This window comes from Antedon mediterranea, chromosome 2 (genome assembly GCF_964355755.1).
Source record: "Antedon mediterranea chromosome 2, ecAntMedi1.1, whole genome shotgun sequence".
In the NCBI taxonomy this organism is placed as follows: Eukaryota; Metazoa; Echinodermata; class Crinoidea; order Comatulida; family Antedonidae; genus Antedon; species Antedon mediterranea.
Genome location: NC_092671.1, coordinates 19,449,069 through 19,464,251, shown reverse-complemented (window position 1 = coordinate 19,464,251; position 15,183 = coordinate 19,449,069). Strand labels below are relative to the sequence as shown.

The window sequence follows — 15,183 nt, the reverse complement described above, 5'->3', positions numbered from 1 at the left end:
AAATTTCGTTTTTGGCTTATGTATCTCCTGAATAGTTGTAGGCCTACCCCTATGTAGGCGACATCCTAACGGGACAATTTATTGGGTTAGTGTCCCCTTATTAATTAGGGGTTCTATACTGTATTATTAAAAACCATTTTCTGCGTAGGCCTAGTAGGCCTAAGTATTAAAAGCTACAAAATTGTTAATTAAATCAATATCATTATTTTAAAAATTAAGGCTTATTTTACACACGCACATATTATTTTGTTTCATTTAAAGCTATTATTTGGACGCATCATTATCAACAAAGTTTGCCACTCTTTTAAAAGTGAAAAGAAGCTCTCAAATAAATTATATTAGATAGAGCATAAAAGACGCCGCCTATGCTACAAACTCGTCAAACTAGACTCTTCCACGCAGTCACGTTCGGATCAAATTGAAGGTATCCCAGCCATTTTGTCTCCCGTTATTCATTTCTGCATATCGACGACAACAACCAACTCGCTCTCTCTTCTCCGATCCCCCTGCGCCTCGTCGTCACACACTACGTCCACACACGGACGGGAAAGACTAAAAAAGAGAGGAACGTCTAGAAAATTAATAAGCACATTTGAACCGGACGTATAATTCATAGTATGTAATGTTGTAAAATCCCTAAAATAGCTAGTCTAGGCCTCCTAGGCCTAGAAGATGATTTGTTTGTATGGTTTTTTGAGAAAAAGAGAGACGTGGCCGGCCGCATATTGATTGTGTAGCTAGGCTACCTAGTAGGCCTACTAGCCTGGCTCTAGGAGTAGGCCTAGGCAGACCTACTCTACTTCTTGCCCGTCACTCTAGTAGTAGGCCTGCATTTTTTAACCGTACCCCTACTACTCTACCTAGGCTAGGCTAGGCTACTAACCTACAAACTAAAGACTATATAGGCCTAGCCTAGGCTAGGCCCTCTAGGCCTATAATAGGAGTCTGGTGGCTCTAGGCCTCCTAGCGGGTGTAGGTCAAGTCGGCCCTAAATCGTCTTGGCCAAAGTCAAGTCGGCCCCAAGCCAACTCGGCCCCAAGCCAACTCGGCCTCAAGTCAACTCGGCCTCACGTCAACTTGGCCAAAAACTAATTGGTCAACTCGAGGCTGACTTGACTTGGGGCCGACTTGACTTTGGCCGAGACTGTTTAGGGCCGACTTGGATCGAAATCCTCCTAGCTAGTACGTAGTACTACTACTTAGGCCTAGTACTACTACTACTACTAGCTTAGACCCTAGTATAAATAAGGCCACCCACTTTCCCTACCTTTTATGTAGGCCTGCTGTAGTCTATATAAAAGTATTATGGCATGCTGAGTTTTAATTTTTTTAAATTTACATTTCATGATTCATTGTTTTTTCAGAAACCAAAAAAGAATGAGTGGTCTGCAACCGTCAACAAAATTTGTGCTGAAAAGCACAACAAAAGTTTCACTAAATGACCGGTATGAAACTGGACATCTCGTACTTTAATACCAAAAACCTTTAAATTAAAGGTTCACTGTTAAATAGCATCAAATGTTGTAAGACCTCTGTTTGTCTGTTGTATGAAAGATGTAGACAGACTATAGATGTCTTGTGGTGGTGCCTTCAGTGATAATTCATGTAATTTATATACATGAGCAATAATTAGAACAGATTACATGGGCAAACATTGCCAAATATTGTCCCAGGAAAGTACACAAGTAAAAGCATCTTGCCTTAACCAGATTTGGCTCCTTGTATTTTATGCTAAGTGAGCTGTTGATGGTTAATGCTTTGATTTAAATTATGTAATTACTTTTTCTTTGGCCCTAATAATAAGGCTATAGTTTTGTGCAAAACACTTGTATACCTTTGCAAGGTTACACAGGTATTATTCACTTCTCATTGAAAATGTGTTTCAATTCTCTGGTTTCTTATCCATGAGATTAAATACAAAATAGAGGTTGCACAAAGTTACAGGCATGCATATTGATTATGTATAATATGCTAAAATTGTCCTGTATATAATGTTGGCACGAACACAATGTTTTCTGTTATACAAGTAAGCATGAAATTCTATAATTATTAGTACTGTATTTATTGAAATTTAAATTATATTTCAATAAATACAGTACTCTTGTTTTGGATATTGTTGAGAATTCCTTCTTATGGCTTTAAATGTTTACTTTTCATGAAATCATATATATGTATTTTAGAAATGATATTAATCAGATGAAACAACATTTTAATATGGTTTGTTTCATTTAATTGTATATGATGATTTACTGTACACTTAATGTCACTGTAAACCAGTGTTGAGCCACATTAAACAGATTTATTCATTGCTCATGTAAGTGACTGAAACTGTTTCTAAAATCAAGCTTCACAAAGATCATCAAGTCCAAGCCAAAGCAAACGCAGCAACAGAGGTTGAATACAATGCAACAGCAACGTCAATCAAGTCGAGCCAATCAGCGGCTAGCTCTTCAAATGGAAAACAGGCCAACAGTTAAAGCAGCATTAGGACTAACATCACAAGTAATTATTTCTAATTACTAGCATAGAAGGCATACTTCTGTGAAACAGCATTAAATTTGGTTATAGCGACATTTAAACAAAAGAGCATAAAAAAAGACCAAATTAGCATAAACTTCATAACTGAAACACAAGATTTCACATAATTGTATAAATTTTTCCTTCGTGAAATCAATGCCTTCTCATCTCATTGCCATCTCACCACATCACATTTTCACCTCATCTCATTTTCACCTCATCTCACTCATTTTATCTCATTGTCACTTTATATCATTGTCGTCTCATCGACATATCTCATTTTCACCTCATCTCACTCATTTGATCTCATTGTCACTTTATATCATTGTCGTCTCATCGACATATCTCATTTTCACCTCATCTCACTGTCACTTTATCTCATTGTCATCTCATCGACAGTGAGGTTTATTTTTGAATATCCCAAAATGTCTTAATTCATTCTAATTTCATGTTACCCGAAAACGATTAATGATTATTTTTATACAATTTTTATTTAGCAAAACCAGAAATCTATCCAACAGCGCCTTGGCCAACAAGGTATCCGTGGAAGGTTGGGTGTAAGGGGACGTGGTGGACGTGTGAGAGGTGGAGGTCGAGCAGCATTCCGGAACATACCTCAAGGAAATACCCCACGAGGTGGTGGTGGTCAAAGAATGGCAAGAGGTGGAATGCGTGGAGCCAGGGGTGGGCAGACCAGAGGTGGAATGGCCAGAGGTGGGCAGACCAGAGGTGGAATGGCCAGAGGTGGAATGGCCAGAGGTGGAATGGCCAGAGGTGGAATGACCAGAGGTGGAATGACCAGGGGTGGGATGACCAGAGGTGGAATGTCATGGTCACGTGGTGGGCGTGGTGCACGTAACAACAAATTATCTGGAGGAACAAGAGGTGCACGTGGAATGCGAGGACGTGGTTTTCAAAACAGACGCGGGATGCGTGGTGTTTTATCATCTCGTGCTCGGGGTAATTAGTCATTATTTATAATTGCTTCTACATTTTGACTTACCATGACCAAGTATAATCCCGCCGGAGAGCCTGCTAATGAAATTTGGCAATAATGAAGGAGTAGGATTATACGTGGATTACATTACTGTAGATTTGTTTTTTAATTCTGCCTAATTTAGTAGGTGGGATATAATCGATTATGTTGATGCCCTAAAAATTCTTAAATCATTGACCCCATTCTTTCTTTTGGGCCTCATTATTTTTTGGATATGCCTTTATTTTTTATATGATTAAATTATAATTTTAATATTTTATATTCAGGTGGTGGAATACGAGGAAAAGGCAAGAATATCAGAGGTAGAGGCAGAGGAGGAAAAATGCCTGGTAGAGGGCGCGGTCGTGGACAGAATCGTCAAGCAGTTGTGTCACGAGAAGATTTAGATAATCAACTAGATGCATACATGTCAAAAACCAAGGGAGCCTTAGATGCTGAAATAGATGCTTACATGGCAGAGGCTGGAAGTGACTAATAAAATTCTCACACTTTTTATAGTACAGTAATTTAAAACATTTTATAATTTAGTAAGCTGCAGCAGCATTTTTTAGGAAGTATGTTTGTAGTGTAAAAGATCAAAGTATTCTAATTTTTTTATTTTAATCTGTGTTCATTAGTTTCATTGTTTATTTTTAAATTATATTATCTATTTCAACACAATTGTTAGCATTGTAATTACGCCATCTTGCAATAATTCATAATAATAACAATTATATGTAATTTTTATTTATTATTTTATGTTCATATTACTTTCTATAATAGATTACAATTGTTTGTTAAACTGTTTAATTAATATTTTTCCAGTAATTATAGGCAAACAGGGATGTAACACTTTGTAATGTATAGTTTTAATTGTAAGTTACATTAAATGACATAGATTATTATTATTAAACCTGTTTTTATTGTGTATTGCATCAGGTCCATATTTAATTGAGGATTTTTTAACCATTTTTTCCTGTGCAATTACATAATCATATTTCAGTTGCATGGATATGAGGTACCCATTTCACAATACATAAACTGTGAAGAACATGTTTTATTCTTTAATACTGTATTTTGTATGTGTTTGCAGTTTTAATAAAATGGCCAACTATAAGAGTTTTGCTAGGACTTTAAAAAAAATTATCATCTGTGCCATAAACATTTTTTGCAAGTGATGAATAACATTAAATGCTGAACTTTTAAAGATACTTTTTTATTTGTATGTTGTTTTCTTAATTCAAAGAATTCCACATAATACAGTATACAAAGATTACAGAACAAGCTACATAGCACCACCTTCAGGTGTTTTGATTTTTTTTAATTTCACATATTTTTGATTTTGTACCTTTTACCATTACAGGGTATAGTCAATATTGACTATGCATTTTATGTACACCATACTTTGAATACTGTGTCCGGTGTGATGCAATTCAAATATGGGTAGAGGCAATCTCCAAATTCAGATTAGATAATACTGTAATTACTGTTTCCCCCTTTTTTGTTGAATATATTAATAGTTATTCACTTGAAAAATAGTCAAATTGATCAATCTTCATCGAATAAATACGATATTGTTACTCGTATATTCAATGATAAAATATTTTATTCATGGATAGGCCTATCTAAAAACCAATGAAGTTACCGTACCTGATAAAAAAAGACATAATAAACTGTTAAATTTAACCAAAAATCAATTGTCTGACAAAATTATTTGACTAAGGTTAAATTACATTTTTTTTTAATAATAGGGGTTTTTTTTTTATCCAATTTTTGGTCAAAGTAAATATTATGTGACCTTTAAAATGGCATATTCTGATTCATCACCAAAACAAATACAGTACAATTATTTTTAAGCGAACAATTATATAATTTATCTTTAAAATACAAAATGAGGATTCATCGTCTACGCGTTCTCAGAAATTCATTGTGTTCGATCGTATAGGCAAAGATAATGAAAATAGCTTTTGTTTTAACCAGACAATTTTAGAGCGCCTCATTAAAGAAATGGTCTGTCCTGTTAGTTGTTAATGTGCAATCAGAGCTTATTCTATCCGCCCATTGGCTAATGTGTTGTGTAAACAAAGCCTGATTGGCCGATAAACACACATGCGTTTTACATGTAGTCGCTTGGTCTAGCTGCCGTATTTTCAAGCTTGTTTTCCGCTTTGGCTTAAATTTCTGGGGTCAATTTAGTATTATTTCCTATCATTAATTTAAAACAGAAGTACAGGAAGTTGTTTATTGCTAGCATTTACACTAGTACACATTTGAAAATGTATTCCTTTCGGCAAGCGAATGACATTGAAGCGTGTTGATGGTGTTTTCCTGGTGGTGAGACAGTGTCTGGACGGTGTCTGTCCCCGTACCAAAACTCCAAAGAATTGCTTTTTTTCTGTTAGGCTAGCCTATAGTATCTAGGGCCTAGGCCTAGCGGGCGTACAACATACTAAATCTGTTGAAGTTTTGCAATACGCTATTGGTTGTGGTAAGTTTAGGAAGCTTGTTGTATCAACACCTATAATATAAATTCATAGGATAGGACCTAAGGCTAATTATTTCGGATTTTATTTTAGAGTATTTTAATTTTCGCCGTGGCTAAAGAGGATTAGTTTAGGCCAAGTTGAGCCAGCCGCCGCCAGAAAAACGTTATTTTCTATGGAACGCCAAATGTTAACTTTCGCCGGTGCTCGTTCTATTTATATTTTAGGGATATTAAACGATGTACATTCAACAGTTTATATATCATGGTTTTTACTGACTTGTAGATTCCAAAATATAAAATCACGTTTTTTAGTAAAATATTTTGTGTATTAACATTGCAAAATTCAATAAAAAAAATATGATAAGATTAGTAAATAAAAAATAATATTTATTTAACCTCATTCGAAGAATGTTAATACTCTATTAATTAATCCTGAGAGACAACGTGACTTTACGTGGTAGGCCTAGGCCTACACGCGAGAAAAATTATGAGATGAGTGCACTGAATTTTTTCCTCGAAAGATTAAAAACAATTAAATTATTAAATATTACTACTTTCCTTTGCTGTGTTGTTAATTGTAATGTGAAATTATATATTATTTATTTTCATGACACAATAAACCAAGACCATGAACTTATGTACTAGGACACCATCCTAATCACTACGCGAAATGTCGTAAAAGATGCATGCACTGGGCGTTTCATAGAAATCACCGGCGGCTCAACTTGTCGGCGGCCCAACCGGTCATATCCCACTAAAGATACGGTACCGTATCCTAACTTTCGTTTGCTAAAGGTACGGTAAAATTGCATTACGTCATAGTCAGCCAATGGGGTGCTGGTACCTGTGTGACGTCATCGTATAAGGACTTGAGATTTTTTTTCATATCGCGAAAACAGTGATCAACCGGCGGCTTAACATTTTCTTCATTCATCGCTATTATCCCCGTCGTGTGACAAAACTAAATGTAGCCTAGGCCTACGTCTGTTATTATTGATAGGCCAAAACATGCTGATTTTATTTCTAGAATACAGAAATTTACCGTTTCTATAACCATTCTATAAACTAAAGCCTCGGTATATGAGATTGTTTGCCAGGCTGGGGCCAGCTGCATGTGTACGCTGATTTCTGTGACTAAGAGTAAGACCTGGGGCTAGGCCTATTTTGTCTAAATCATAGTATTTGAGGGCCCCTTTATTGTCCGCATTTGCTTTTTGTTTATGGTCACCATCTGTAAACAAAGTTTATTAAAAAATTTAGGCCTAAATAGGCCATTTGGAATAAAAATAAAACCCTCATAGTAACTATAGGCCTATTGACGAATGAACTAATTTGGCTATCAACATATTTCTACTGTAAAATAAAAATAAGAAAACATGGTAACACTATGAACAGAGACGACGGCGATTTGGAACTCCCAAAATTGTACAACAACTTACTAAAGAGGAGACCCCAACAATCCCATTTGGGAAAACCTGAACGATCTATAGATGGCGCTATACCATATACCAGATCTAATGGTAACAAGTCCAAGTCACAGAGACTCACTCATGATTAAGCTGCGTCGTTGACCAGCGAAAGCTAGAGTAAAAAACTTAAGTTTACGAATTTTATTCGACTTTGGATCATCCAAAAGAAAATTTACTTAAAATACTATACAGTGATCCAGATGAACCTTTTTACTAATAATTTTTGACTGTTTTAATTTCCCAATGGAATGACAGTGCAGCCAAAAACAATTGATGAATTAATTTGACCAAATTAAATTCAATGCTATCGAGACACTTAGCAACTCAATAGTAACACTGACAGTAGTATAGCTAAGTAAAACAATATAATAATAAGAAAAAAAATTTTTTTTTTTTATTGTACAAGAATTATATTCATACCATGGGCATCCAGTTATCAAACTCCACTTTTTAAAATTATGATAAAATTATATTTCTGCTTGTCCTACCACAGTCATGTTTATTTACAATTATGTTCCAATTACAGGTACATTGTGAGAGAAATACTGTAGATGTCAATCCAAGGATTTAATCCAAGTTTAGAGATGTTGGCTCCTGCTCCAACAAGTGCTGATGCCTGCCTAAGTATTGTACACAGTCTAATCTGCCATAGGCAAGGAGGGGAACCAGAAAGTTTTGCTAAACGTGCTATTGAAAGTTTAGTTAAGAAATTGAAAGAAAAACGCGATGAACTTGACACTTTAATCACAGCTATAACAACTAATGGAGCTCACCCTAGTAAATGTGTAACTATTCAACGGACCTTAGATGGACGTTTACAGGTACCGTATATTTCGGTGTATAAGTCGCACTTTTGACACGCAAATTTGACCTCTAAATTAAGGGTGCGTCTTATACACCGAACATAAATGCCTCACCACACAGATTGTACATATTGGCCTATCATCACCTCGTTTGCTAGGCCTGAGTAGGCTAGGCCTAGCTACAGTATACTAACGTAACGGCAACCTGCTTCTGCCTAGTTTTCAAGGCATTTTAGCATGATGTTATACTAAATATGATAAAAAGATTTGTTCATTATGGAGCGGTTTTAGGCGCTCCGATAAATTTCATTTGTAAACGTTTACGTACGATCGATTGGAATAGTATTTATTTATAGTTATACGCACGATCGCCGACCGCCGTACCCCTAGCGCAAGCCCTTCTTGGGCGGCCACATGGTGTACGGTATTCAACTAGTATATTCTCCAGGTGATTATAGCATGGACCTAGCGTACACACTTCTCGGATACATAGATAGTAATCGAATACGATTGTCCGTGAAAACGTGCGCCCTCTCGAAATGATCGAGCGAGGCTAGCCCACACACGTACATCGTGTTACACACACGGTCATGCACTCGATGTTGTTGCGGGTGCAAAACTCATGAATAACAAGTTAGAAAGAACTTGTTGAGGCTGGGCACGGCCGAGCCTAGGTAAGAAAAAACCTAAATAAAGGACGCCGTTGTAGATATAACAAAATATATTATTACAATAATATTGATTACAATTTAAAAAAACATTGTTTTGATGGAATATAAGGTGCGTCTTATACACAGGTGCGACTTATACACCGAAATAAACGGTATTCAATTTAACTATATTTAGATAAACATTGATAATACAAATAGGAAAAAAAAAGTGTACAGATAGGGTAATGTACAGTATGCACTAGAGTGTGTATTATACGTATTTGGGACTGTGTGTTGTTGATGTTTAGTAGTTAGATTGTTTGTACTGTGAGTATGGGGGTTATTCACAGCTCTCGATGCAAACCCAAATACAGTTACACTTACAGTACTCAAATACAGTACAGTCTGTAAATAATAAGATTGCTACAGTCATATTTGTAGCACAATAACATAGGCAAGGAATAATTTCGCCAGTGTAGCATAGCAAAAAGCTATACAAAACAACCATTTTGCTACAAATTTCTAAAATTGTTTAGCAAAAAATAAAATACAAAACTATGTTTCTCGACTAAAAAAAATAAGTTTGATTAGCAATATTGCTAAACAAATTTTAAAATGAAATTTTCCCCTGATAGGCACAACACAAGTGAGTTGACCAATCAAAATTGACAGTTTGGATGGTCCATCATGCTGTGATTAGTCAGATTACTTGTGATGCGCTTATGTCCTTGTGTTGCAATTTGCATCCATGTAAACCGAAATAAACCTACGATTTAATGAAACTATTAAATTCTTTAAAATACAGTACCGTTTAAAATACAGATAATGAGACATTCTGGAAGGGTATTGCTAAACACCGCAAACCTCCAAAAAAACATAGCAAACCCCATCGAACTAACATAAAAAATGAAACGTTCGAGTAAGTACTCCGTTAACTTGTGCTTTTACAAAAACGAAATTTGTCATCTATATAAAAAATGATGTTTTACCCCAAAAATAAGTTGTTAACAGTAGAAATTTAATTTTTTTTTTACATTGATATACCCAGTGGGTTGTACACTACATGATTCAATCACTTTTATGTTGGTTCGGTGGGGTTTGCTATGTTTTTTTGGAGGTTTGCGGTGTTTAGCAATACCCATTCTGAAACACCATTCAGCATACAGGTACCATAACTGTAAATAAATTAATTGCTGATTAACATGGTCAATAAAAAATAAATTATTTTTAGGTTGCTGGAAGAAAAGGATTTCCCCATGTTATTTATGCGAGGATATGGCGCTGGCCTGATCTGCATAAGAATGAACTTAAACACCTCAAATTCTGTCAATATGCTTTTGATTTGAAGTGTGATAGTGTATGTGTTAATCCATATCATTATGAACGTATTGTTTCACCAGGAATAGGTAAGCAATTTAATGTATTGTTGGTACATTCTTTTTTAATTTCTTTGTTGAATACCTGTATGAGCAGTTATATTTTTATAAATGGGGAACTTTCGAATTTGCATGTTCGCTATGTCAACTGATACTATACCCTATGACGTCATTTTTAGGATATGCACATGGGGAATTTGACTTGCATGTGACATTTTGCCGTATGCTTTCTGGACAGAGTATGAGTGGACGTATGACATCATAGCACTGCAAAACTTTACCAAAATCATGGCGTAGAATGACCTTGTAATAATTTCCCAGGGGAAAATGTAGAAAAGAAAATCTTGTTTTGAAAGATTTTTTAGAGAGTATTGGGAGAGTCAATCATAAATGTGGCACATGCAAGGGAAAGCAGAAATAATTCGGAATTTTCAAAATTGAGATTTTTACAAATTTACTAAAACTACATAATCCAAGATTTAAAATGCTGAAAAAAATATCTTGATACCATGTCTATTTCCAGTCTAAAGTTTTGACTGTTACAATCAGTGTTTTGAGAAAAATGCTTTTAAATTTACGTACCAGGAAATGACAAATACAAAGAAATAAACAGGGCGTTTCAGTTTACGCCTTGGCAAAATGGTATTCTAATTGTTTAATTTCAATGAAACTTTGCACCTTCCTTAATTAACTATTGTTATATTATTATGCAAAATTTTCATTAAAATCAACCCACTTTCAATTTAAGCATAAAACATGATAGGTTTTATGAAAATCATACATAATTTACACCATCTTTTAACCGAACATACCACACAAAATGTTAACGTTTTAAAAAAATAGAAAAACACCAACGTAATGTAAATAAATACCGTACTGACGCGGGTATAAGCCCATACTCGGGTATAAGCCCATACTCGGGTATAAGCCCACCCCCGACTTTTGACTAATTTTCATGAAAAATGAGGCACTCGGGTATAAGCCCACCCATTAATTCGAAGATCTACAGTGTGTGTCGTAATACATTATTTTGTATTTGGCGACGTCCATACACCGAATACACCTACCTTTGATCATAACCAAGCTAGGCTAATATACGCTAGGCCATATGAGGCCTAGCGGTCCTGTTTTGTTTACACTCCATCGCGGTCGAAGATCGCTTCACACACGACGCTATAAGTCACCAAAACGGAAAACCACTATTTGGTATCGGCTGCCATAAACAAGCTTATTAAATTTCTTTGGTACATTTCTATTTAACGAACATTGTATACTTGCTTTTCTGCTTGATAAATTCTTGTTCAATTGATGTTTAAAATAAGATATTCTACGATAAATTACACGAACTAGCCTAGGCCTATAAGCTTAATTTTCCGACACTCTACACCTCGTGTATTTAGAGGCAACGTCGTACACGTGAGGGCGCTCACTCGCATGGTAGAATACAGTGTACATGTGCTGTTTTTGACGATCTGCATTTTTGGATCCTCGGGTATAACCCCCCAAACTTGACATGATTTCATGTTCAAGGGGGGTGGGCTTATACCCGCGTCAGTACGGTACTGTTTCAGCTATTATTTTCTGTAAATGTAATTTTTCAGCCTTTTATTGTTTTTGGCTGTCTCTACAAATCTACAAATGCGACTTATGTCCGATTTCCCTTGCATGTGCCACAAATGTTGTGAGAAAGACTTTTAATCACAGACCATTTACTGCATTAGTGAATGATTGTGTAAAATAAAAAAACAAATGTATATTGAAATTTGTTTAACCTGAAAAATAAATATTTTACTGTATTATTAATCCTGAAGTGTTTAGAAAATATTCACTAAATACTAATAGAAAAAATAGTGTACACCACAATTAGTTTTGTTTTTCTTTATAATATACTGTACTATATTGTAACACTCTAAACCCATGAAAGCCAACTATTATAGCTGGGAGATAATTCATAGAAACATTGGGTCATTTATTTATTTTTTTATTTGGGCTAATTTATAATATCATTGTTTACATTTTAGATTTATCAGGATTAACCCTTCAACAAACAGGTAAGCCACAAATTAATTATATTGTTATTTATATATTTTAGATTTATCAGGATTAACCCTTCATCCCCATTCCCACCATACAGGTAAGTTAAAATTATAATCATATAATACTGTGCACTTTATGATTCACTACCTTTTTTAAATATTTTTCCATACCATTATGTAATATAAAATTTGGATTGAGTTTACTTGTAGACTTCAATGTTAATTAAAAATATATGGTTGTTTGTATTGATTAATTTTTGGAAAATTGACTGACAATGACATATATGCACCTCAGTACTGTACTGTTTTGTATGTCCTTTTGATGGAGGATGGGTTTCGTGTAAGCATTGGTGTTGGTGTACTACATTTTTACAGTTCCTTTGAAGGCGTGTATTACTCTATTCATTCTTATCAATAACAAACCCTTATTGACCTTAACTCCTGTCCAGTATGTGTAGCCTTGCTGTCCAATCAATGTTCAAATGTCTTGACTTCAAACCTAAGTATGTTTTTGGAACAGTTCACTGTCAAATTCTGAATGGTATGAAAATGATTTTATTTTTTTGGTACAGCTATACAGTAAGAATATTTTTTATATACTGCAAAAATCTTAATTCTTTTAATACATCAGATGATCTGTTTCAGGAAGGTTAAAACAATTGCCACATAACAAATATTATATGGGCTTGTTTTTGGCTAGCTACTGTATACCTCTTATTGTAAGATTCTCTGGTCTTATTGATTGTTCAACTTCTTGTCTGTGTCATTAGGATGAATACATTTTTGTTATGCAAGGTCAGAGTTTCCAAATACTTTATTATTAAATAACTCTCATTCTATACTTATTTCTAAATTAGTTGAATGTTGCCCTCATTTAATATTAATACATTTACAAATGTTAAAGTTCATGGATGACCAGAGTATATTGATTTTCATTGATGATACTGTAGTATTTGTTTTATCAATCTGTGCTTCATAATACAGTAATTGTAATTTGTTTGACCTTGTTAACGTAAAAACTGTGCCACAGCAATTACTATACATTGTATTGAGCGGAAACAACATTATCATAAATGTAGGATGGTCAGTAGTGACCAGCAGATTGAATGGCTTCACATGCACTGAACCCAGCTGTTGCGATATCTAAATGATGGTAGTGGTGCAGTGTGTTGGACGTCGGACTACTTATTATGAGATCAGGAGTTCAAATCCATTGCTTGTGTCCTTTGGCAAGACATTTTGCTTACGTTTGCCTCTCTCCACCTACTGTAGGTGTACAAATGGGTACCTAGTAAGGTCAAAACACAACTGTGCTAAGGCTGCATTATGGGAGTATATTTCCATTCATATTTGATCCAAACATAACCAGGGTAATTATGTAAAGCGTTTAGAGGCTATGTGCATGAAGCGCTAAAGAATGACATCATTAGAAGCAAGTCCCCCCCCCCCCCCCCCCCATGTGGATGGATATGTGCAATAGTAACAATTCATATAAAAAACAAACAAAACATGATGAATTTAGTGAATTTAGACACAAATTTAACTATAAAATTGGATACAAGATGGTGGATTTTCAAATATATTTTAAAACCTTCTCATATACAATTCCATTCAATTTGATAACGTAATATCCCTAACCCCTGAGTTGTGATTAGGTTCAATGAAAAGTCTTTCAAAATAAACTTTAGGCTGCATGGATGACTTGAACTATATGCATTGTTTTGCTTGTATTTGTTATTATTTATTTTATTATATAAATATTATTTATCGATTCCTTTAAATAACTGATTGGTTTCCAAAACTCATGTTGTGAGACCCACAATAAAAAAAAATTTATATTATGTTAGGGATACTGTACTTAAGTATTAATACAGTAATCCTACAGTATACAGTAGTTCGTATGAATTAATTGTGAATCCCTTTTGTTTCTATCACAATGAATCAAAATGTACAAGGTCACATTGTGAAGATAACCACAAAGATTGGTTCATTTTCATTGGTTCGATTTTCTCCTCATTTAATATTAATTAACTTTAGTTGGTAGGTTTACAACATAATAAATGTATTAATTTGTTTTACTAATGTGTCAATTGAATTTAATAATTGAAGGCTAGACACCAAACTCTTTATTGTGCTGTAGTAAAAATATAGCGATATAGGTTCAAGTACGACATTAACATGTAGAACGGTCAGCAGCACATTAGCCAATCAGATCTGTAATTAAACAATGACATTGAATAATTACCGATCGTGTCTAGCGCTCTATAAAAGAATGTTGCAAAAGCCTGTTCTTCAGTCAGACCATGATAAGCCATTGATCGACAACTACAAATAGCACTAGCAAATTTATTTGACAATTTATTCAGAAGTCTTTTGAGTACAATTACAAAGAGAATAAAACAAGTAGATGAAGGAACACCAGTGTAAATAGAACTTTATCTGATCATATAATGCAAACTATAGCCACTAAAAGAAAAAATGTTATTGGTGCTGATGCTGCAAATCAGAATTTAAAATAATTCTATTATACAGTAGGGTCATTCCATACCAAATCACCCAAAAAAAATGACATTTTAAACCCTACTTTCTTCAAATTTGCTCAAATTTTGTTTTTGGGTTATTTTTAGCCAAAAAACCTGAAATTTTTAATTTGAGCGCCATACGACCAACGGTTCGCGCGCTACGCGCCGTCGTTTCTTTGCGATTTTCCGCAAAATCGACGCGGCGGGCTATACTTAAATGACCGTATCTCCGTAACGTGTGGACCGATTTTGTTGTGACAGGTATCTTTGGAAAGCTAATTGTTAAAGCTATCCAAATCTTCTATTTACTTTTGAGATATAACTATTTAAAAGATGTATAACTTATTCT

The 15,183-nt window shown here is 34.7% G+C and overlaps 2 protein-coding genes across 3 annotated transcripts in view; both read left to right on the top strand.

The window, feature by feature from the left end:
• Positions 1-471: 471 nt before the first annotated feature.
• Positions 472-4,710, top strand: LOC140040694 (uncharacterized). Its single transcript, XM_072086819.1, has 5 exons — positions 472-615; positions 1,365-1,445; positions 2,346-2,502; positions 3,015-3,477; positions 3,781-4,710. Exons 2-5 carry the CDS (start codon positions 1,378-1,380, stop codon positions 3,987-3,989), a joined length of 897 nt encoding a protein of 298 aa, XP_071942920.1. The 5' UTR covers positions 472-615; positions 1,365-1,377; the 3' UTR covers positions 3,990-4,710.
• Positions 4,711-5,637: 927 nt separating this feature from the next.
• Positions 5,638-15,183, top strand: part of LOC140040687 (mothers against decapentaplegic homolog 4-like) — a 32,728-nt gene continuing 23,182 nt past the window's right edge. The window contains exons 1-4 of one of the 2 annotated variants that reach the window (XM_072086797.1): positions 5,638-5,981; positions 7,974-8,268; positions 10,132-10,306; positions 12,369-12,410. In XM_072086797.1, the coding sequence (XP_071942898.1) occupies positions 7,999-8,268; positions 10,132-10,306; positions 12,369-12,410 (487 nt within the window). In that variant the 5' untranslated portion in view covers positions 5,638-5,981; positions 7,974-7,998. Of the gene's footprint in view, positions 5,982-7,973; positions 8,269-10,131; positions 10,307-12,297; positions 12,328-12,368; positions 12,411-15,183 lie in introns of both variants that reach the window. The other variant, XM_072086798.1, reaches the window with a different exon arrangement.